We start from the raw sequence: 22932 nt of genomic DNA, 5'->3' as shown, positions 1-22932 counted from the left end.
TTTGTCAATCAGCAGAAAATTAACTGGCAACTATTTTGATTAATTTGGTTTTTCAAGCAAAAATGCCAAATATTCTATAGTTCCAACTTTAGTATTTTCTGACATTTTATAGATCAAAAGATGAAGTTGACAATGCTGCAGCCATAACATCTATATACTGTACATTCACATCCTGTTCTCCCACCAAATATCAACCTCATCTCAAATTTGCAGATTTTTAGCACACAGACCACTTTTCTCATATTAAACTAAGACTTCATGATGCTAAATCTATTCCCTGACTTGGTCTGAGTCCTGTAGTAATGTGGCTATGTGAATGGAAGGTCATCTGAATGTCCTTAATGTCGCAGTGTGGTCGGCATGTTGAATGTGACTGACACAGGCTGCCACAGATAAGCTTTCACTGCAGCTATTCTGGAAACACGTCACAATGAAGGATTTAAAATTTAATGTAAACTAGTAAATGTTTACTGTGAAAGGATGCATTTATACATCGAGAAGCACACCATAGATGTATGTAATACACCACACAACACCTGTGAGTAATATGCACTAGTTCAATAGAGTGAGTAACATTTAGATCTCCTAATGGTTTAGAAATATAGTCATTTTCTGTCGGTGTCAGCAACATAAGAAATAGAGAGAGAAATCAAGTTGAAAGAAGCATAGCGATCAGAGATGAGGAAAGAGAACATGTGTTACTGAGATGGAAAACAATGAAAGAATAACACTGCTGTCAAGGATGCGAGTAATCAGAAAGAGGAGCTCCAATATTTTCAGCCTCTTGTTTCACAGAGGCAAACACTATGACATGCCCCGGCCCAGCCAGATGGGGATGCATATGTTAGCTGTAAAACCTGCGACACACAGTTGTATGTGTCCTTTACCTGTGCCTTCACGATCACTAAATCAAAGCAATTTAGGTAATATAAAAAGAAATATACGCACAGTCCCCAGTTGGGAATTACATGGAGTGTGGTATAGCCTGTGTAGCCAGGATTTATGTGTAGGCCTTTTGCAATAAACTCAGCCCGGTCCTATTTGATGTATTGGATTCTGTTTGTCCCCTCTCCTGTAGCTGTAATAACACTGTATTCCTTGGAAATTGTAATGAGATTTTGAATTAAAAAAAAGGGGGAAATGTCAGCCTCAACATCATCAGCTCTTGAGTTGTTTTTAATCTAGCTTTCCTGGGGCTTTATAGGAAATTATTTACCATATGAACTCGTCTACTGGTCCTGTCCTCCTCCATGAAAAATAACCACTTCTTTTAAAGAGTCAGGCTTTTCAGCACTGCATAGTATGGAGTGCTATGGAGCATGCTTGCAGTTATAAATGATCTCTTTATTGCTGTTGATGCAGGCGATTGTGCTTTTCCAATCCCTATATCAGTGCTGCATGTGACACATAGGGCCCCGGCTATCTTCTAAAAACGCCTAGGAACGTAGGTTGGTGTCACAAATGTTGATATCTCGTGTTTCAGATCATATCTTTATGTTAGGTAATTTCCTGCTGCTGTAGTAAAAGGTCCGGCATATTTGATTTGTGGCGCTGTATTTACAAATAAATGCTGCAATTAATTCATTTAACATTTAATTTAAAAGTAAGAAGTAGCACCTTGCTGTGGATCTCCACATTGAGCCTGGACTGCACTTTCAAAAACTGTTTACAATGTTATAATGGGAATACTGAACTTAGCCGACCTAGCTTTCATTATTTTTGAAGTAAAATATCTCCAGTTTTTCTATTTGTGTGCACCCTAAACCTTTCAGATGACTGTTGAGCTTTCGTTTTGCAGCCTGAACAGACACCGTGAAGACGTTTCTGTGCCCGGTCTCTGACCTTGGTTGTCATGGCAGTGAATTAAAGCTAGTTAAAGATCAAGGACAACAACAGAGGCAAAAACTGTTAAAATCCAAGATCAAGTAAGGCAGAGGCTTTTACAGCTATGGACTGGGGAATTGAGACTGTGTGTGGGAGGAGCATGAATGTTTGAGTCCACTGAGTGGAAAAAGGAGCACAGTGCTAGAAAGGATGGACCACTGTTTAACTAAAGACAAGAACATGCACCAAATGATACTGTACATTTAAAAACAACCAACTTTTGAGTAGATTTATCTGCGTAATAATAGAATACTTGTAAATATGTGTGATTTCTCAGTGGATGACAAATAAGTATACATACACACACACACACACACACACACACACACACTGTAACCACAGTGCAGAGCTGAGACTGTGCTACTCAAAATTATTGAGCCAACTTCCACAAACAGTCACAGACAGCATTTTTTTCTCGACATCATCAAGAACAGGGTATAGAACAGAAGTGTTGGGTGATTTGTTGGTAGTACCAGCTGGAAATTAACATTTTCCATTTGATTTTATTTTCTTCCTCTTGTTCCACTGTCTGAACACATTTTGCTTGTTAAAACACAGTCTGCAACTTTTGGATTCTAATGGTGATCAATGGGCCGAAAAGGCCCCAAATTGGCCTCCACCTCTTGCTTTCACTGCAAGTGTTAAACAGATGCTGAGGACGAAGTGCTGGCCATGGCTGTCATTATTGCTGAACCATTATTGAAAACCTTTTCCCAAGCTGAAATAGTTTTAGTAGTCCTGGGCTCTGAGCAAGAAAGCCAATGCGAATCTCTTGGCACCTTCTGAAATGTGTAATAGTTTGTTCTCTCAAGTCAATACAATGGGTAAAAGCAATCCGCACTCTGAAGAAATGTTCCCAGTGGACACAAAACCTAAGTTGGCATCTACTCCAAACACACATTACTGTACAAAGTGTGTTCGTGGATGTGGTTTCAGTATTTGCTAAAAATGTCCCCCAGGTGCCTGCTTTAAGAGGTGTGCCAGGAATGGCCAACTGGGAAAAGGCCTGGGGGCCGACCCAGAACCTGCTGGAGGGACTCCAGCCCAGCTGGCAGGGGAGTTCCTGGGGATCCCACAGGGAAGAGAGGAGGAAGTTACTGAGGAAAGATGGATGGATGGGTGGACTTTGTACAACTACAGCTTTACAGCTCTGCAGTGGATATTGTGGAAAAAGCTTGGATATTTGAAATTTAACAAGACTAAGAGTCTATGGCCATTGTATTCATGGAAATCCACCCAAAAGTTGCCGATACATTTCAGTCTAAACCAAAAAGGCAGGCGCATAGTGGCAGTAGAGGAAAAGTCCTGGGATCACCAAAATCATTAGGATTTCTCTTCTGGGCACCGTGAAAGTATGTACAGAACTTCAAGGTAGTGCATCCAATAGTTGTATTTTAGTGGTGGACGGACCAACACTAGCATGCCAAATACTGTATGTTAAAACCAGTCTGTTAATCTAAATGTTAAAATTTTAAGTGCAGTCACCACAGACAAGTTCTTAGTGTAGCTCTTCTCATGAACATGAACCAAAGTGGATGAAAGAAGTAACATGAGGAAACTTGTCATGATGAACGTCTGTAGATATGGCAGACAGTTGTCCCTGGAGTCAGGCAAAGCTTGTTGTATGTTAGCAGCTATTACATTCCCGCTTCACTTTTTCTCCTGTACATATTATCTGCTCAAAACAGGCAAGTGGAAGACAGAAGAAAGAAGCAAACAAAGAAAAATCATTCATATTGTAAAAGCTTTGATTGATACGAGGCATCCGTTGGTAAGAGACAATATGCTGCATAATGCGCTGCTGCATAACATTATCAATATATTGTTGGTAGACTTGGAGAGAATGTGAGTGGGAGGATCTGGTGAGGAAGATTAGTTATGTTGTAAAGGTTAACTCATGCATGAATTCAAGCTTGGAATTTACTATTTATTAATCAGGAATGTGCTAATTAGACCCCCCCCCACACACACACACACACACACACACACACACACACATTGTGGGATTTCGATGACAGGACAATGGAATTAAATATTTGTTGCCACATACATACATTTAATAAATAAACCAGTGCCCCCATAACCACTGTCAAGAAAAGTCATCGGGTTCCAATATATCTTCTCCACAAGCTCCGAGCAGCCTCGCTAATCCCCTCCATTTGATTTTGGTGGCCCCCGGTGCTCGGCAACAAGACAGTTCAGCGAGTGCGTCGTCTGGGCACTTTGGTGCTGGATGAACATCAGGATTCTTATCGGTCATCCGCAGCTCACACATCCCTCCAGAAGGGGTGGCGCACGAGGGACAGACATGAGGTATTTGGGTGAGGATGCCAGGGCATTTCCTGAAGTGCCCACTTTGAATTCAAGATGCGTGGCAACAGCAGCAGCAGCCAAGTGTTTGTTGGAAAGGGAGTGAATCAGAGAGACAGTTTGATAAGAGATAGGTAAGAAAGAGAGAACAATGTTCTCCTTCCCAAGCTACATTTAAAAAGTACTCCATTGATTTATCATGGCACTCCAATAACATTGTCAGATTAAACAATAGTGAAAAGAGTATCAAAATCAGTGCAGCAGAAAAATAAATCTTTTTTTATTTCATGTATTCTTCTTCCTTGTAAAAAAAGTGGCGCCTACATCACCCACAATGCAACTAAACCGCTTTCAGTTGGGTGAGAGATTTAGATGTGTTGTGCTAGTAGTGCTAATATAGCCTTGAGCTGCTAGCCTCAAGCAGAGATGTATAGTGGGTTACAGAGGTCTGGTAAGCCCACTTGTTTCAATATTTTTTCATTTTTAAACTTGTAGTTCTCTGACCCAACTGACACAGACTCAAGTGATCATTATAAACAGTAGAAATACAGTGTTTATCTTACAGATGTATCCACCAGGAATGTGTTGGCCAACAAAGCGCTGGATGGTTGGATGTCGTGTTGTAGCAAAAGTTGAGCCAGGTTCAACTTGTTTTTTTCCGGACAACATTTTTCCGCCTTCTGGTGGAAATCCAAGACATTGCACATTTTACAACACTCAGACCTTTATTTCCATTCTATCGAATAAAACCGCCTAAGTCCATTAGGGAGCTTTTAAGTCGGCTGTCGCTACACTGTGCAGGTGACAGAGTAGGAGTACATTTACCATCTTAACCAAGGTTTTTCACTCAGGTCTTAATTGGTCGACCTTTCTGCTGGCTTCTCTTGGTGCCCCCTCAGAGCTCTTTACTTTAGCTCATAATGAAATGTGTGCCCTGCTGTGGGTACAGAGAGGATTTAATCAAATTGTTTCAAACTGCTTCAAATACTCAACATCCAGCAGGATGTAGGATAAAATAACTGACCTCAGGAAACAAGTCAAATCAGTCACTGAATAGAACACACACTTGAACTGTAAAATTACTCCTCCTCACTCGAGTCTATTTGCCATCACTCTGTCTGCTCATGAAGCGCCTTCATCTCACACTGCCACCCGAACAGCTCTCATTACAGTTTACTTCCCTCCAGCTTCCCCACTCACTCCTCCTCCACACACCTCCTGGCTGGCAGCAGGCACCCTTGTGCCCTCAGAAACCACCACTACATCTTTTCCCCGACCAAGTCTGCAATCCTTCACCTGTCAGACTGGTTCAGTGCACTAACCTTGGATCATATCCAGTCCGCTCACTCAGTAAATGCCCGTTCCACTAACTCAGACTGCTCGGCCCACACACATTCGTTCCCACCAGCCTAAAAAGGCTGTCTCACTTTGCCAGTCACCCCCCACACAGGACACTGCACTACCTCCACAGTAGAAACTGGTACTTTTATGATCTGCAACATCCACGAACATGGAGGTATTCATCAAAGGCTTTTGTGTGTACCTGCAGTGGTTTTTGGACCCTGTAAATTTGTATGCACTAATAAATAAATGGTACATTTGCACATGACTTTATTATATTACAATCTCTAAAATATCTTCTGTCTCTCATCTTTGAAAGAGTCCCCTTTATTTCAGCAGAAGAACGTTGCAAATCCGGTGCAATGGGACTAAGTAATAATTAAATAGATGACTTCTACAGAAGATGGCCAATTAAGAAACTTCATTTTTGCAGGGTAACATTTCAATCCAGAATGTCTCTACTTCTGAGGGAATACATTTCCAGTAAAGTTAAAAGTCTGTTTGCACACACAGTATGAAGTTATTCAATTGTCCATATGCTCCAGGATGTAAAATATCCTTGACCTGACAGCTGTGTTTAATGTGCTTCTGCTTTATACTGCTACCATTACTGTGATACTCCTAACAAAATGGTACTTTTAAATCCCAAGTTAAAACTTTTTATGCAATAATAATTACTCAAAATATGTGATGTCAGACTGCAGAGGATGTACCATTTGATGTATCGATATAAGAGTTCTCCTTTAGAGTTAAAAGTTTAAATAGAGAGACCTATGCCAACAACAAAAATCCATTTTTGTTTGTCCTCCAGTCCAACCTGCCTGAGCTTAACGTTGTGCACTATTCACTGCTCCATTAAGTCTGAGGTGTTGTTGGATGTGGCAGCAATTTTCTTGTCACAAATAGTGAAGCATGAGTTGTCAATTTTGGTACTGTGAAATGTCAGACTTTGGTCAGTCTCTGCGGCAGTCTGCTTGTGCTGTGAATAAAGCAAAGGATAAAAGGTGTGGAGAAGTCTGTGCAAGTTTGTTTCCTTCCAGTTGCCACTCAGCATCCACTTAGGCAGAAGGTGTGATACAGTTGTTTAGCAAAGAAATGTTTAATTAATTATTAAGCTACTGATATTTTTATATATTTTGGTAGTCGATTGTGCAGGCATGATTTAGTCAGTGTGACTGACAGATTAATTTACAGATTAGTCCGACAGACCCTTTAAAGGTCTGTCAGATGATGTGGCCGAGCAACATATACTGGCTGGACTTCCTATTGACTTCACAAGTCAAATAAATATGAAACGGAGCAGCTAATTCAGTTTCATTTCAAATCAGTATGTAATCAGGCAGACTTTAAAACTGCTACTAGTAGCCACCATCTTGACACCCACGTCTTAACTGTACAGATTTGCAGTAAGTGTACATGCGTAAGCCCCTCAGTAGAAAGAACATTGTGATTGTTATCCACTAATAACTTAAAGGCTTTTCACTGACCAATTAAACCTCTGCTCAGGTTGAAGTTGGGTACAGCCAAATTCCATGCACTAGTAGACTGCAGACACTTACATTATTGATATGAAGTGTCTCAGTAAGCCATTCAGTAACAATGAGGCAGCATGAACAATATCAGGACCCTGGAACTGGCACATCTGAATGGAATGCAGCCATTGTATTATTAATGTTATGAGCTACAACTACGCTTAAATGTTTGCTGTAAAAACAGAATCGTAATCATAAAGGTGTTAGTTGTCCGACTGTAACTGGTGCAATGAAACCTTCCTATAGCTATACGCTTTTACAACCATATGTGCAGTTTTGGAGTGGATCATTTCTTCCCATTTTTTGTGTTTTTGTGGCCTTTTACCAATACAGTTTTCCAGGCTTGCCTCACACAGCAGTGTTGAATATCACACATTGCATGATCAAATACTCACAATTCACTTTTAACCATCAAACTTCAACTTCACAACTACCGCAGAGAATAATGCAATCCGACAGCATGGCACAACAATGAACATTATTTATATGCTAAACCCATGACCAATATAAATATTTAATAAATGCAGGATGTGTCGAAGTTGCATCGCACTGAAATGAGAGTAAATATACAGAGCAATAGTGGTGGGCTTTGTGAAACATTGTAGGTGCTGGTCTTTACATCTTCAATGTTTACACCTACAGTACCTTTATCTTCTCCTTATGCAACTTGTTCTCCTTCAGGCAAAATTCAAAAACATGTTCAAAAACATTCAATTCAGTGTCAATTGTTGACGCAGAGTTTGTTCTATTTTCCTTTAGTTGTGAATAGTTCAGGAATATAATGAATGTATGTTCTTTTCTTATTAGATATTTATATCCGCGTATTGAGACAGTGTGAATAACGAAGGGGACCGAGAAAGTCAAACAAGCGACTGGCACGATTATAAAACTTGTGTGTTTTAATAAAAATGATGTCAAATTCAGAGGGAATGTCCCATTTCTTTGTCCTCATCAGGGAATATAAACAGCTGGCTAATACTGGAAGGTGTGTGTGTGTGTGTGTGTGTGTGTGTGTGTGTGTGTGTGTGTGTGTGTGTGTGTGTGTGTGTGTGCGTGTGTGCATATGTGTGTCAGAGAAAGTGTCTGTGCTTCAGTAAAGCGCACAGATGCTGCACACCACACAAGCACTTTGTTTTTCTGAAGTGGATATTTTAGTGTGGAGCAGACATTGTTAGAATGGTTTCTCGGGGACTAAAGGTTTCTCATTAATTTTTGAGTTTCCACTGGTACCGTCGGAGAAGCCACAGAGGCTCTTTGTTTGATATATGATTCATGTTAAGTAAGATACTACCTATTGCAGTTAAACTCGTCCCAGCCATTTCTAAAGCGTTTTGTATTTGGTGGTTTTCGGTGTGTCTGAGCTGCCTCAAACCCGCACGCCTGCCATTTTTTGATAAGCTGCATGAATGAAAAGCCAGAAATTTTTATTTACAATTCATATTTCCAAATATTTATGAGTTTACCGTTACTCTGTCATATTTTAAAATATTTTTGGCACAATTTAATTATACAATTGGTTATGTCAACCAGAATATATCAAACCGTGCCCCACTCAATGAGGTGCAAATTGTGAGCTTAGTGTTAAAAGGCTCAGTCTCAGCGGAGTGCAGATATCTGACATCATCGGTATGATCATTAGTATTTTCTTCTTAAAGTTGTAATTCTTAAGATTTTAGTGCTGGTTGATTTGGCAACACCAATGGTTACCATGGGGACAAAGAACTTGTTTTAATACTGCAGCAAACATTCCAGGAGCAGATCCACTGTCAGAGGTCAAAAATTCCAAAAATGACGTGTCTCGTTTAGTAGAGTCATTTTTGAATAATAATCTTTCCTGTGTTTCCTGTGGCTGCTTCACAATAAAAGCCAGTTAAATTATTTTAATGTGAAACAGCAGCAGAAATAGAGATTCATACAGGTCTGACACGGTGTAAAGAGAGTGAAGCATAAAACCTGAGGACATTCAAGATAAAATTACGTTGGATAACATCATCATTTTCTTTACATTCCAAAGAGCAGTAATTACTGAATGTAAATACACTGAATGGCTGATGACGCTATATAATACTGCTAGTAGTTCTCTCTATGAAAAAAAAAAAAACAACCTTTTTTATTCTTGATTTGGGCTTCATAAATCTTGATGTCCCGGTTTATTATACCCTATACCGCTGAACCATGAGAAAGCTGTGATGCTTAATTGATATTTATTTATTGCCCACAAAAGGCCCACGTAATAGCCACTTAGCTAGGTTGAAGTAATTTGCATAAATGCCTCAAAATGACGTGTTTCGTGTTGAGAGCATGCAAAAATGTCATTTTGAACTCCCAAACACCCCAAACTGAGAGTAATTACAATTGCATATATCTGAAGTAGTGACCTTCACCCAGTTAGTGTTTTAATGAATGGTGGTGTAGCTCAGATGGACTCTTACGTTGAGTTATTGTAGAACAGATTAAGCCACAGAAAGCCATTCTAAGAGGGCTAGCAAAGACTTGCTGTTGAGAGTTCAGGCTTCCCTTAAAGCAACATTCAGGGAAAATTCTGGTTACTCTTCAAACACTAAACACCTTAAAGCTCCGTCCTTACCGAGTAGCACAATGCTGCGTCTGATAGTGCATCAGGACATGGACTGGTTGTTGATGGGGATTACTTGGATATTATAGGTCATCTCCTCAGGGAATTTAAGTTTAATTAAAGACAGTACTCATTAACTCATCAGTGTTCCACCTACAGTATAGTGGCCCTTTCATCTCACCACAATATTGTTCTGCAGGGGATTGTGGGCCATGTAAATTAATAACCAGTGGCTGATAGCATATGATGAATTCTCCAACAAAACGCTGCAGAGTATTTCCGTCTTGGGAAAGAAATCATTAACATAAATTCACTGTTTTTAGTAAATATGCACGTTACACCCTGTAAGACAAATAAAACAAACACAAGCAGACATTATTATTCAAATATTGATTCAAGCCCAAGGCTGATCATTGACATGAGATTTTCACTGTGTGGAAAATATTGAAAGAAAATGTGGTAAGATTTCAAAACGAAATTAATTAATTAACAATTAATTGATTATGGTGAAAAATAATTAATTCTCAGATCATTCACTTACACTGAAAGTTTGTATCCATAACGTCTCAATTAATAAATCATTATTATATTAATTATAGAGTGACTTGCCAGTCTCCAGTGCTTTAGTGGAACAATATTATTATAGCTCAACTACATTGTTTTCCATCTTTTGACTCCATCTCCCTTTCTCTGTTTCTTCCTGCAGGGCAGTAGTTGGACACAGAGAGCCGCTACCTGATGATAGTAAAGACAATATCACCATTTTCACTCGAATCCTAGACAGGCTTTTGGATGGATATGACAACAGGCTACGTCCTGGGCTGGGAGGTAAGCAACACTACATGGTAGATAAATCACAGACACCTACAGAGAAAATGTTTTCAGACGGCTCACTGTGTCACTGTTTTAGCTCTTGAAATATGGACCATATGTGAAAATGTGCATCAGTTGCTCCAAGTCTTCATGCATATTTATACTACATTCTGCTGTAAACAGTATAAACACAGAATATTAAATGGTTAATGTACATCTTTCAGGGGCTTTTATTGACAAAGCAAATCACTATTCTCCAGCTGACTTAAGTTGTTTAGTGTTTTAATAAATAAAGAACAACTGACACTAGCAGTTAATTGTTAAGATGAATTGGTAGAGGTAAAAATTGGGATATTATATTTTTATTTACTGTAATAATTATCAAACACGATATTGATTCTGCTATGGTTGAATTATTTATTTCCAGTGGTAGTTTGGGGGCTCATGGATCTATAAAGTCACTCTCTGGCTCTCTGTAAACCCATCTACTGCTTGTGGACATGGACACATGGTACCTCATAAAGATGGCACACCAACTCCAGAATCACACTGAAGTCAGGTCACTTTGGGCAGAAAATCTGGTTTCCCTTGGGTGGAAGTCTGCTCAATCATGCCCAAATAGCAAATAAGCACATATGTCAGTAGAAATCCCTCTAATTGATGCCATTTCATCCAAATATTCGCCCCCCAAGGACAACAAACTGCATAACAGCAAGCCCACATGCTCAAGCAGCCTTTGCCATTTCTCAGCCAGCCAGCTGGAATGGTCATTTCTGCTCTACTGCTTGCTGCTTGAAGCCACGAGCGTGGCTACCAGGCTGCAAGCCCACCAGGCTGGATGACCTGGACTCCATGGCAGCAACCAGAGAGAAGAAGCAGGCACAAGACGTTAATGTCATATTCAGCCTCTGTGCGGAGGTTCACATTTCCAAGGGCAAGGAAATGGCGTTGAGGCCTGCACCACTCAGGGACTTAGAGTCATGATGGCTTCCTTTTGGAGTGCAGTGACTGAATGTGTGGACCTCTGAGGTGCAGTGAAACATAGCAGGCTTTTACCAGGCCCATGAGACATACAGGCAATATACAGGCAAAACCGGCCAGTGGAAAAAAACAAGAGCAAGCAGATACAGGAGTGGAAATTCCCACTGAGATATGAGCACTGGTACAATTATAACTAAAACAATTGAGTCTCATCGGTTGAAAAGATTTAGATTTAAAACTATGGGTAGATATGCCTTTTTTAGTGTGTTAACTTGAATTTATGTAGTTACATATAGCACTATATGACATATTTCATTAAAATTTTATTAAAACTAGTATTACAGACCTATTTAATTTCTCCAAATTTGAAACGTTTGTTTCATTCATTAGACAGCAAGTTGGTCCTATTTTTTATTTCAACATAGATTATGATAAATGATAATTGTTTGTCTATATTTTATAGAATATGAGTGTTGTCTTGTGTATGTAAGATGCCAGAGTATTGCAGAACACTGTATCTCTCTTACTGATCATACTTTCCAGGTGATCTACAATGCAGAGTTTAATAAACCGAGAGACTGTTGTGTCCATCTATGATACATCTATGATTCTATTTGTCAAAATATATTGTGAAAATACAAAATGTTGATTCTTAAACTTCATTTATCCAAGAGTACCGAAAGACCCCTGCTAATGGTTTAGATCTTGGACCTCAACAGTCAAACCATCTCCCTCCAAACAGACACAATAGAACACCATTGGCTTCTACATGTACACATGCAAGACTGTTAATCTTCATCCTGTTCAGAAATGGAAACTAAGAACCAGTTCCAGTTGAGCGCCTCATTTCACATAGAAACTCAAATTATTAAAGGTCTACTCTTTTTCTACACTGTGTTCAGACTTGGAAATAATAAGAAAGTTGCATTGAGGCCAAAAAGACACAGAAAACTAATCAGGAGTCAATAGGAGAATCAGGAATAGGGAAAGAATCTGACCAATAAGTGTATAAATAATAAAATCGATAATGGTACTGATATCAATAAAATCTAATCAATTCCCCGCCTTACCGTTGGTCACTGTCATGCCCCACCGCACACAGTCCTAATGAGAAACAGTCATTTGGGACCTTCTCAGACAAACAGACTGGATAGAAACTGGAGAACATTACATTTCATTTTCAGTGGTATCTATTAGCTTTGCCCTGTGCTCTGGTGCATTGTGGTAAACAGAAACGGGGCAACTCATTCTGTTCCCACGCCTATGCCTGCTATGCAAACTGCTGACTTGGTGTTGTGATAATCACGTATTTGTGAGAGCTATTTGTGTCACAGGCATGATTAATGTGGAAGTGGATCTCCTCTCTCAAGGGGGCCCTTTGCCAAAGTATTGGAGACTTCACCTGTGGGTGGTCGCTTAGATCTGGGACACAGTTACGGCCGAGGATCTATTCACTTTTTGAGAAAAGCCTCATCACTCTCTAGTTGTTGCACCACTGGGAGCAGCTATTTGTCTCACCAATGGCCCCAAAGCCTGCTTTACACATTTGGCCCAGAGGAGCTGATTCAGCCCACACTGTAGAGGGCAAATTTTGATCTGTCACGACTTTAATATCATGTCCTACGTAAGGCTTTATTCAGATCATTTCTGAGGTTTTTGGAAACAATTACTTCACGGCTCATAATTAATATCACAATTAAAAGTCCTGACTAATTTACTATAATGATCAATCTGATCGCTGTTACAGTATCAAGAATAATTTATAAATCATTGTGACAGAACAGAAGCAATAATGGAGTTTGCAATGTAACATAACATGCAATGATACATGTAATTATAATTAAGAACCACATTGGCCATAGAAAAGCCTTGGAAGAGTCATGCCAGATCCATACATCATGTCTAATGTGCTTATAATGTGCGCATAAAATTGTGTAATAGCAGCAAAGTGTGCCCATTATTTGAATTAGAAATACAAACAGACCCGCATCGTTAATGCTGAGCTGCTGCATTTTATTCCTGAGCCAGTAGTCCCTTAGGGACTGTTAAATGTTTTTGGGGCAGGCTAACTAAAATTATTTTGGGTCAAAAGGGATGTCTTCTCTCCAAATATACAGACTTGGGCCTGGCCCAAAGCAGATTTTATGCTGTAGTGGACAAAACTAGCTTGAGCCAAACAAATGGTAGTTTTACTGAACTAAAGGCTTTCAAACCGTCTGTGAAGTTGCTCACAGCAACATTTTTGCCCTTAAATTGAGGTTGAGAAAAACCCCTCCTGAGCAGAATAGTTAGGAGTGCTATAAACAATGCTGTCTTGCAGTGCTTGAGTCTACATTTTAGAAACTGTCTAACATGATTGGTCCAGCATTGTATTCTTAAACCTGCAATCTGTAGCACAACAAAGTTTACATGATTTTGACAAAATGATTCACAAAGACAGTAGGAATCCAGGTATTAAGCTGTCCACAGGGGCACAAATTCTTCACAGAGCGTGCATAAATCAGTTTTCCCTCAGTTTGAAGTGTTCCTCTAACCTTTGATTACAGTTGAATTTTTGTGTGAAGCGGCTTAGTTAAATGTCAACAGACAGACCTTACCGTCATGTACACAAACAATCGACTTAACAAAGACAGAGCTGCAGCAAAGCTTTTTGTGTACAGACTGCACTGTAATGTTTTCCGGTTCTTGTTGTCTCTTTCCTCAGAGAGTGTGACAGAAGTGAGGACAAACATCTATGTGACGAGTTTTGGGCCAGTATCAGATACAGACATGGTAAGTGTTTCTTCTCTTCTTCCTCCTCACTTTAAACCATCACTATGAGTCATCAGATATAAGCAGGTTATCTGTAGTCACTTTACTTGGAATTGCTTTACTTTGACAAAAGTGCTTTTGCAACATGTGAACCTCCTTTTGCAGAATAGTAGAATTCAACATTGCATAAATTATAATCTTGAATGTGTAATTTAGAGTCTGAATAAGTATATATATTGTATAAGAATTCAGCTTGTTCATAATAGTCAAATTTACGGTATTTTCAATAGATATATTGGTATTTGTCACAAAGGTTTGAGCCATTAGGTTTAACATTGTTAACTCCACTATTCAGCTAGAAGAGTTAAATAACTTTAGGAGAAAATCTACTATAGTGCAGTCTTTACCAGCAGGAAAAGATGACATTTATATCATGAACCAAAATCTCCGAAACCATTTCAAAGTTCTCTCTTTTTAAACTACTCTGGAGAAATTCCATTGCGGGCCTTGGATGACCTCCTTTAAACAGCAGATGCTGGAGATGGTTCATGCTTTATCTTGGGACCTTATGCAGCATTTGACATATTTGATCATGCAGCTCTAATTGACCGCCTTGAGCACTGGGTTGTTTCTCCGGCTCAGCACTGAGCGGGCTCGACAGCCTGTATGACGTAGCTCGATTAGTGGGTTTTGGAGAACTTGAGTTTTTTGGTCTCACTAGAGGGCTGCTTCATAGTGTAACAAGTCTCTACACATAAACTTCTCTGGCGTAGTTTATGTTCAGGCTGTCCGACTCAAACTTTACATGAGTCGCCGAGGCCCTCGTGGTCTTAAAACCACAGTGGCTGGGTAGAAGGCAAAAGTCTGTTACACTATTAATGAAAGTAAAGTGCTTCTCTCTACAGACATGTTCAGGTGCATTACGAGCTGCTATAGCAAGAGGCAGATCTGATGGTCTCCCTGAAGATAAAAGGCTTTGTTATGTGATGTAGGTGATTCATTTCTGATGAGTTCCTTTGATGGATTACCTTACTTGAGGCTCGGGCTGAACCAATTCCTCAAGTAACTTGATTACTAAAGATCTCATTATTTGCATCAAAGCTTTGTTTAATCCATATAACTATATACAGCCATACAGAGCACAAATAGTGTTTTGCACAGATTATTAGTCACACAATGCGCTTTGGAGAGAGAAAATAGTCAGGGACAAAGAGAAGAAACAGGCCAGAAAAAAACAAAAGCATCCGAAGTTTGGGATCATTTCAAGCTGAAACAATAAAGAAAACTCTGTACAGTTGTAAAATAGAACTGGCCTTGCACAATAGCACAACGTCAGTGTTTTACTGTGAAAAGGTACTTAGCAGATGCAAAGCATTGTTTTTCGTTGGTTTCAGCTATTAGCTCACTTAGCTGTTCACAGTCTGACAACTCTGCTGCGAAGGGTACAGACACTGTAGTGACGATATACGGGGACAAACACAACACAGCCTTTCGGTAACTATTATACTGCAACATGAGCTTATCTACGCATTGTATAGCTGACCGAAGTAACAGAACTACCCCTCACACACCAGGAAAAACTTTCACTACAAAGCCATTAGACTCCAGCTTTCTTAAAGAGGAAGGTTCAGTCGGTTACACACAGGTGCTGTTAGGCTATGGGTGTGCAAAAGTATTTTTTATCTGATTAGTCGTTGAAATGAATCAAGATGGAATACTCGATAACTAAAATAATCAATAACCGCCCTATTTGACGCAAACTGTACTTGTCGAACTTGGGACAGATAATAACGGTCTTGTTGGTAATTGTCCAACAAATGTGTCACCCCCTCAGTGATGTCTCTGGTGTCTTTAAGTCCATGTGGACTGGGCACTTGTATGTGCACGACACAATAAAAACATAACTGACTGATTACATGCAGATCAAATGGCCTCGACTACTCTACCAAACTTCAAGAGCCTTATGTCAAGTAAAACAAGCCCAGCTCTGGGTAACGTGGCCGACCGGTGCTTATACTTCTTCGTTGATTTACTGTATATGTCTGGACTGTACATTACAACAAGGGACAAATACTTATTTCATATTTAGTCATTAATGTAGTTTGTTTATCTTTATAGTACTTGAATTCATCAGTAGCTTGGCTGTTTGTGGTTTCTACAACTCAAAAACACATATTCTGGGTTGGACCTCCACCTTCATGAAGGGGCGTGCAAGCCCCTCTAGGTTGTGTCATGATCTGTCCATGATTGTACAGATCAGTGCTATTTGGAGTTACAAAAAGCAGCTGTTTGATGTTATTTCATAGATTAAATTAGATTTCATTTCTATCCCTTGTACAAATATCCCCATATTCCAAAGTTGCCCTTATGAGACCATTTTGAAGGTACAGTATGCTGACCAAGGTATGTTGAACTTGCATTGTGAGAGAATGTTACCTCTCTTACTATATTACAATAGACGGTGCTTTATCTTTTTCAGCAGATATCACCTTTAGGGTCTCTAAGGGCTCAATTCAAGCCCCGATCTTTTTTTCTCCTCACATGCTTCACTTGGCACCATCATGAATCAACGGCAAACGGCACCGAGTACAGTCAGTGGCACGCGTGATGGCTGCATAGGACACAGCAACCCACTTGTGGTACTGTGATCTGACCAGAGCAAAAGTTAGTGAGGTCACAGCAGGTGTTTTCTGCCTCCTGACAAAGGCAAAATAGTCCACACACACACACACACACACACACACACACACACACACACACACACAAACATAGCATCAACATATTGATTTTTTTTTTTTCAATCTGCATTTCTTAGCCAGTTTTGGATGATTTCAGGATTTTCCTGATCATTACCCAGACAAGGCTCAGTCTAGCCCCAGGCTACGCTGTGTTTTCTGTCTCTATATGCACATGAACGCTGCATAAAGGCTCCAAGCTTTTCCTTTAAAGATGCTCTACAGTCTAGCCTCAAAAGATGATCAGACCTTGGCTTTCAGGAAGCATCACACTATGGAACAGACAACACACATTCTTTGCAATGTCTTTATCTTTATATTGTATATCTTTTATTTGTGTGATATACGTGGTGTATAAAGCAAAATCTTTTTTTCACCTTTTTGTCTGTATCGTTACACACTGTTGTAGGCAGTTATTCTGTGAACAACCTTAAGTTTTGTGCATTTTAACATGTGAATTTAAGTGGGAAATGAATTTGTGCACTCAAATTCTGCATTCACATAGGTATAATGTGTTGCAGAGCTATTATATGGGGTTGCATGATACCCACAAGAACAAAACATTGTTCACAGATCAGCACTGAGAGATCTGGGGGGAATGAGACGACAAGGCCAACGATTATACAGTACAGTGAGCAAATGTGGATAGTAGGCTGCACTAAATAAATAGGTCTTGACTCTGGACTTTAATAATGAGGGGTCTGAATTACTGAAATCTGTGCCCGTTTCCAAAAGGGAGGTCACCCTCTGGGAGTGAGTGGGTGAGATGGTGGCTCGTTTTTTTTAAGTTCAGAGAATAACAAAGACTGTTGCATCTAGAAAGCAGAGAGCTGGATCAGGTTTACAGTTCATGTAAATGTGTGATGTACTGAGGGGGTGAGTTATTTTCATGATTTTTAAAAACTGTATTTGGGCTTTGAGGACACTCTTGAGTTCTGGTGCTCAGAGCCAAAGAAGGCAAATCTACAGTAGGTCAGGGTCGTGCGATCGAGTTTTCTGGTTCATGAGCTTCCAGGCTACTGAGTTCAGAATGAGTCGGATGTGTTGTTTGAGTGTGGAGTGGGACAGCCTCAGAGTATTGAGTATCGCAGTAAACAGTTCTGGGAAACAAAAGCATGGACCAGTTTTCTAGGTCAGTTAGAGAAGAGGAGATGACTAATCCTGGAGGTATTTCAGAGGTGGAAAGAAGCTTTTTTTAAGACATTTCCTTGATGTGTTCACCAAAGTTTTGTATCGTAGACAATTCACCAGTGTCTAATCATTAAAATAAAGTCAGAAAAATCAGCTATAGGCCGCCAAGGATGTAAAAAGTTAATTTTAACTTAGTCTACTTCTTGTTATTGTGTTACTGCGTTGTCGTTTTGTCAAAGCTACTTGTCTCCTTCCAGATTTGTTTAATGAGTCATTACATTTACCTTGTTAATTCTTTAATACACATTAAATTCAAAGTACTTCCTCTCAATAAACTAATATACCACTCTGTAACCTGTAAACCTACCATTGCTTTTAATGCAATGCAGGAGACTGAACCCAGATTCACCCCTGCTGGTTGAATATCTGTAAGAATACACACTCAGAAAGGTAAAAAACTCAAATCAGCTTTTATATTAGTGTGGAAATGAAAGTGAACACAGATTATCCATGTTGATTTTTGGAATTAATTAGTTACCTTGAAGCTGTAAAAAGACATGAGGAAATGTATTTAAGGCTTGTGTTTTAGATTGAATGGGAGAGCATTGAAGGATTAAAAGGAAGGAGATAAGCATATTGCTTTGTGGGAGTGGAGGAGAGGGCTAGAGGAAGCACATGCACACTGAGATAGCGCTGGATTGTGCTTGGCACTTAATACCAAATCACCCAAGTCAGTGAGTGCTACTCTTCTGCAAAGGCTCTTGTTACCTACCTTTGAAAAAGTGTCATTTTCTAAATAGCTTGGAGCACATTCACCACATAAACTTCAAGTGACCTTGAATTCAACATCTGTTTGGACTTAAGTACTTAGTTAACTTCATGAAATGCATTACTGATAAATTACCAACAAGACTAAGAGGCTGGTGCCAGTGACAATGCTAACATGCTGATGAGATATAATTTATAGTTGAACATGGTCACCATCTTAGTTTAGTGTGTTAGCATGCTAATATTTGCCAAATATCAAGCAATAAAGCTGAGACTGCTGGGAATGCCATTAGTTTTGCAGGTATTTCCCGATCCCCTGAATTTTAAATGTAGTGCCATTATCAGGTCAGTATTTCAGTTCGTCCAATACTTTGGTTTATGACAACAATCACTCGTCCTGAGGAGAACAATCTATCAAACAGTTGTCGAGGTATATTTAATTCAAAACCACAAATGTCAAACCTGCTGGTGGCACGATCACAAAAGTCAGTCGAAAACATTGCCTAGGAGCCATTAACGTGTGCAAACATACTGGGATTCATCCTCTTGATTTCATGGCAATCCATCCATCTATTGTTAAGATATTTCAGTCTGGACCAATGTGGTGGACAGACCAACAGACAACGCTATCCCTAGGGCTACGCTGCTAGCATGGCTAAAAATATGGAGCATAAAAGCTATGAGAGACTGTTAAAACTGAGATGTTCCTTGACAGAGTACACTCTATACCCTAGGCATCTCATACTTTAAGTCGTGTACATCCAGTGGTCCAATTACCCATCTCTGTAACATCAAGTGTCCCAGAAATGTCTGCTTCTCGCTCACCCTGAGGGCTCCTCGTTCAGCCTTCACTTGGACCCCAATACGCCACATCTGCCTCTAGTGTCCCACTGTGGCCACATGAAGGAAGCTAACTGCATAATCGGAATGAAACTCGAATATTAGGCCAATAACAAGGCACGTTGTTTAGATTCATGTCTGACCACGGCAGATTTCTGCAGTGTGTCACACAAAGACCCCAAATGTGGGTTTACGATCTTGACGCTGATCTCTGGTAAGTAGGTTGGTGTTTCCCTACCTCAAGCCTCCCCTTTCTTATTTCCTCTTCTGATTTTTCCTCGTCTTTTTTCCTGTCTATGGAGTCACATCTCTGTCACATGTATGCAGTCATGTCACACCACATTGACGTGTTTCATGGTGGGATTTGACAGGTGGGCTCTGATGGAATGGGAAGCGATTGAGGCTGTCACAGGTACTGTGCTGAAGCTTGCTTTAACAAAGAAGTCAGTGACGGCCTGACCTCACCAGGGTTTCACAATCTCTGGGAGTAAACATTTCGGGAGTATCTGAGATTTTCAGCACCCAGCCGTGTGCTTAAAATTCAGGAAAACTCCAAAATATCTGAGCAGTTCAAGGTCTTTTGAGGAGAACAGATGGAGATTTGTGTTACTAAAATTTGAAGTTGAACTCTTGGATTCTGCATCAATCATGTTGACCTTGTTCAAAGACTTGCAAGCCCATTTTAGTCCCTGTTCATGATAATTATAAATTTGTCTCACAGACACACACAGGAAAAAATAACTATACTCTTAAAAAAGGGCTGATTTCACTCACCATACGGGTCATCATGTTCCCCAGTGTCACAATATGATTTATAAGCAGGGTGGAAACAACTTAAAAGCAGAGCAGGTACAGTCTTTTCACACTCTAACTAACTCTCTTTATTTATTTATTTATTTTTAAATGGCAGCCACAGGTAACACGAGACTTTAACACTTTCAAGTACACTGAAAATTAAACAATCCAGTGATGGGAAGTTATTTATTTCAGATTAGGAGCAATCTATTTCATTGGCCCTAGATTCAACAAATTCATTTTCTGAGCCCCAAGAAGATTATCCAACTGGACTGGAGCATGTTCACTATTGCAGCCTCATGTTGTGAAAGGCGTGTTGTTTGACACGTGTATATCATGTAAAAATCCATAGAAATTTGTGCTGAAAAACAGGTCTTGTATCAACTCAGCTATATTCAGTATCTCATTATTACTGCTCATTATTTTTTCATCTGATTACATCGTTTTAACTTTGACATGTTCCGACACATGAATACCATACAATTCAGTACATTTATATAACTTATTCTCTTCTACAGTGGTCTCTCTATCTTCTATTCTATCTTGAAAATAAAAAGCATACCAACAGATCTTTTCAAGGTTTTAATAAAAATGTTTCAAATGTTTGTTACATTTTCACTTTCACTACTATCAGATTGTTATGATCATTCACATGACAACCCTGTCTCTTAAAAATTCCAGCAATGGCAACTAAAGGTTCTTTTTTTTGTGTTATTTTTAGGCCATTTAAAGCAGGCACGGGTAGACACTGTGCAGATTAAGCCCAATATCAAAGCTGAATTGATTTCTCCAGACTAATTTTCACACAGTATGAGTTGTACATTTTGGCTGTGAAGAAAGGCCAATTAAAATGTGTAAAGTCAGTTATCGCAATGTGATTACCAAAAACACTTCAGTGAACGTGACACAAGATGGGACATGTTTACCTTTTCAGTATTTAAATAAAACCACAATCCATGTTCGGCTGTTTTTGCAGCTTCTTGAATGTGAGCCACTTAAGCTTATTTTCCCTGAGAGCAGCCCACAATAACAGTCATTTAATGGTCTCTTTTAAAAAAGCATTGCGTATTTACTGGCATAAACATGTCCACTGCTACATATCCTTTCTTTCTTTACCACTTCAACATTCTAGGCTGATTATATTTGTCGGAACTGTGTGGCACAGTCAAGTGCTAAAACACGTTTACGCCTCAGAGCTGCAGAAGGTGGTGAACACAGAAGATAATTGGAGTTGGTATGGGATTCACAGCTCATTGCAAGTCTTACACAGGTTAGACTCCCAGCAGGGAAAGGTGAACAGCACACCAGAAGCGAAGCGAGAGAGGATAATTGACAACCCGAGAGCAAGATGGATTAGTAATTAAGACATTAATCAAATCTTTGACTAATCATTACAATGAACAGAATGGGAAGTTCAGAAGAGCCAGGTCGAATGGATGCAATGCCTACAGGAAGTGGTCTGTGTCATCACCACACCATCTAATCAGAATGTTATCTTTGGTCTGCTGTGGACTGTCAAAAACAAGACAACATAACATATATCACACGTAACATTCCTGCACATTAATTGGGGAAACGGCTCTCTCACAAAAAATATATCTTGTCAGGGGTTACTAAATCAAACTTGTCAAACCAGTCAGCTAATGTAAGTAAACAAAATGTGCACGCCACGTTGTAGCTAAGTACGAACACTGGACAATGAGCCACTGTGCAGAAATAATCCAAAATGTCTTTTTCCGGGATGCAACTTGTTTGGATAACTACGCTCAGATATATCATTAATTGGGTTTTGTAATATGTTTAGGGAAGGAAAAAATGTAGCCTTTAAACTGGCAGATATGTAGTTTGATTAACCCAATAATTCAATGAAGTGCAAAGAAAAAAGCTTGTACATCGGCTGCAAAACCAAAACAGATCAAATGACTGAAATAAGCCGTAGAAAGAAAAATATCTGTTGAGTTAAACCAAATTAAAACTAAAACACGATGCCATTACTAAAATGTGATCTAATAACTAAATGTTTAGAATTTAATGAACTCATTAATTTAAGATAAAAGGCTGCATTAATATTCTATCAGATATTAGACACAACCTTCCTGCCATTATCAGAGAACCAGACACTGTCGTTATTTAACGTCTAGACTCATTTAGCCCAGTCTGCTGTACATCCTACCTTAACTGCCACCCTATCAGCCTTTCCTATCATTTTCCTCATTTCCTGTCATTCTCATCATTTTCTCACTACTTAAGCCCTGCTATTGGCTGCTTCTCCCCACTGCTCCTGTTCCACTGAGACACTCACATGTGAGCAAAGAAGACATTTCTGTTTGTGCATGACATGCTCGTTCTGCCTCTTGTTTTATTTTTTTATTCTTCTTCTCTTCATATGAAACCCTGCTGTGACAATCCTACGGTATTCACTGAAAGTGTTCAGTAATTAACCTCAACTTGAAAACATTAGACACACATTTAGTTA

General features: G+C 39.5%; 1 protein-coding gene across 3 annotated transcripts in view; it reads left to right on the top strand.

Moving 5' to 3' along the window:
• The window catches only part of gabra3 (gamma-aminobutyric acid type A receptor subunit alpha3), an 85412-nt gene that overhangs the window by 35207 nt on the left and 27273 nt on the right, over nucleotides 1–22932 (top strand). For all 3 annotated transcript variants that reach the window (XM_051401944.1, XM_051401946.1, XM_051401945.1), the window contains exons 3-4: nucleotides 10349–10470; nucleotides 14141–14208. In XM_051401944.1, the coding sequence (XP_051257904.1) occupies nucleotides 10349–10470; nucleotides 14141–14208 (190 nt within the window). The remainder of the gene's footprint in view (nucleotides 1–10348; nucleotides 10471–14140; nucleotides 14209–22932) is intronic.

This window comes from Dicentrarchus labrax, unplaced genomic scaffold, assembly GCF_905237075.1.
Source record: "Dicentrarchus labrax unplaced genomic scaffold, dlabrax2021, whole genome shotgun sequence".
NCBI lineage: Eukaryota > Metazoa > Chordata > Actinopteri > Moronidae > Dicentrarchus > Dicentrarchus labrax.
The sequence above is the reverse complement of the archived record's forward strand: the minus strand, read 5'-3'. Positions and strand labels throughout refer to the sequence as shown.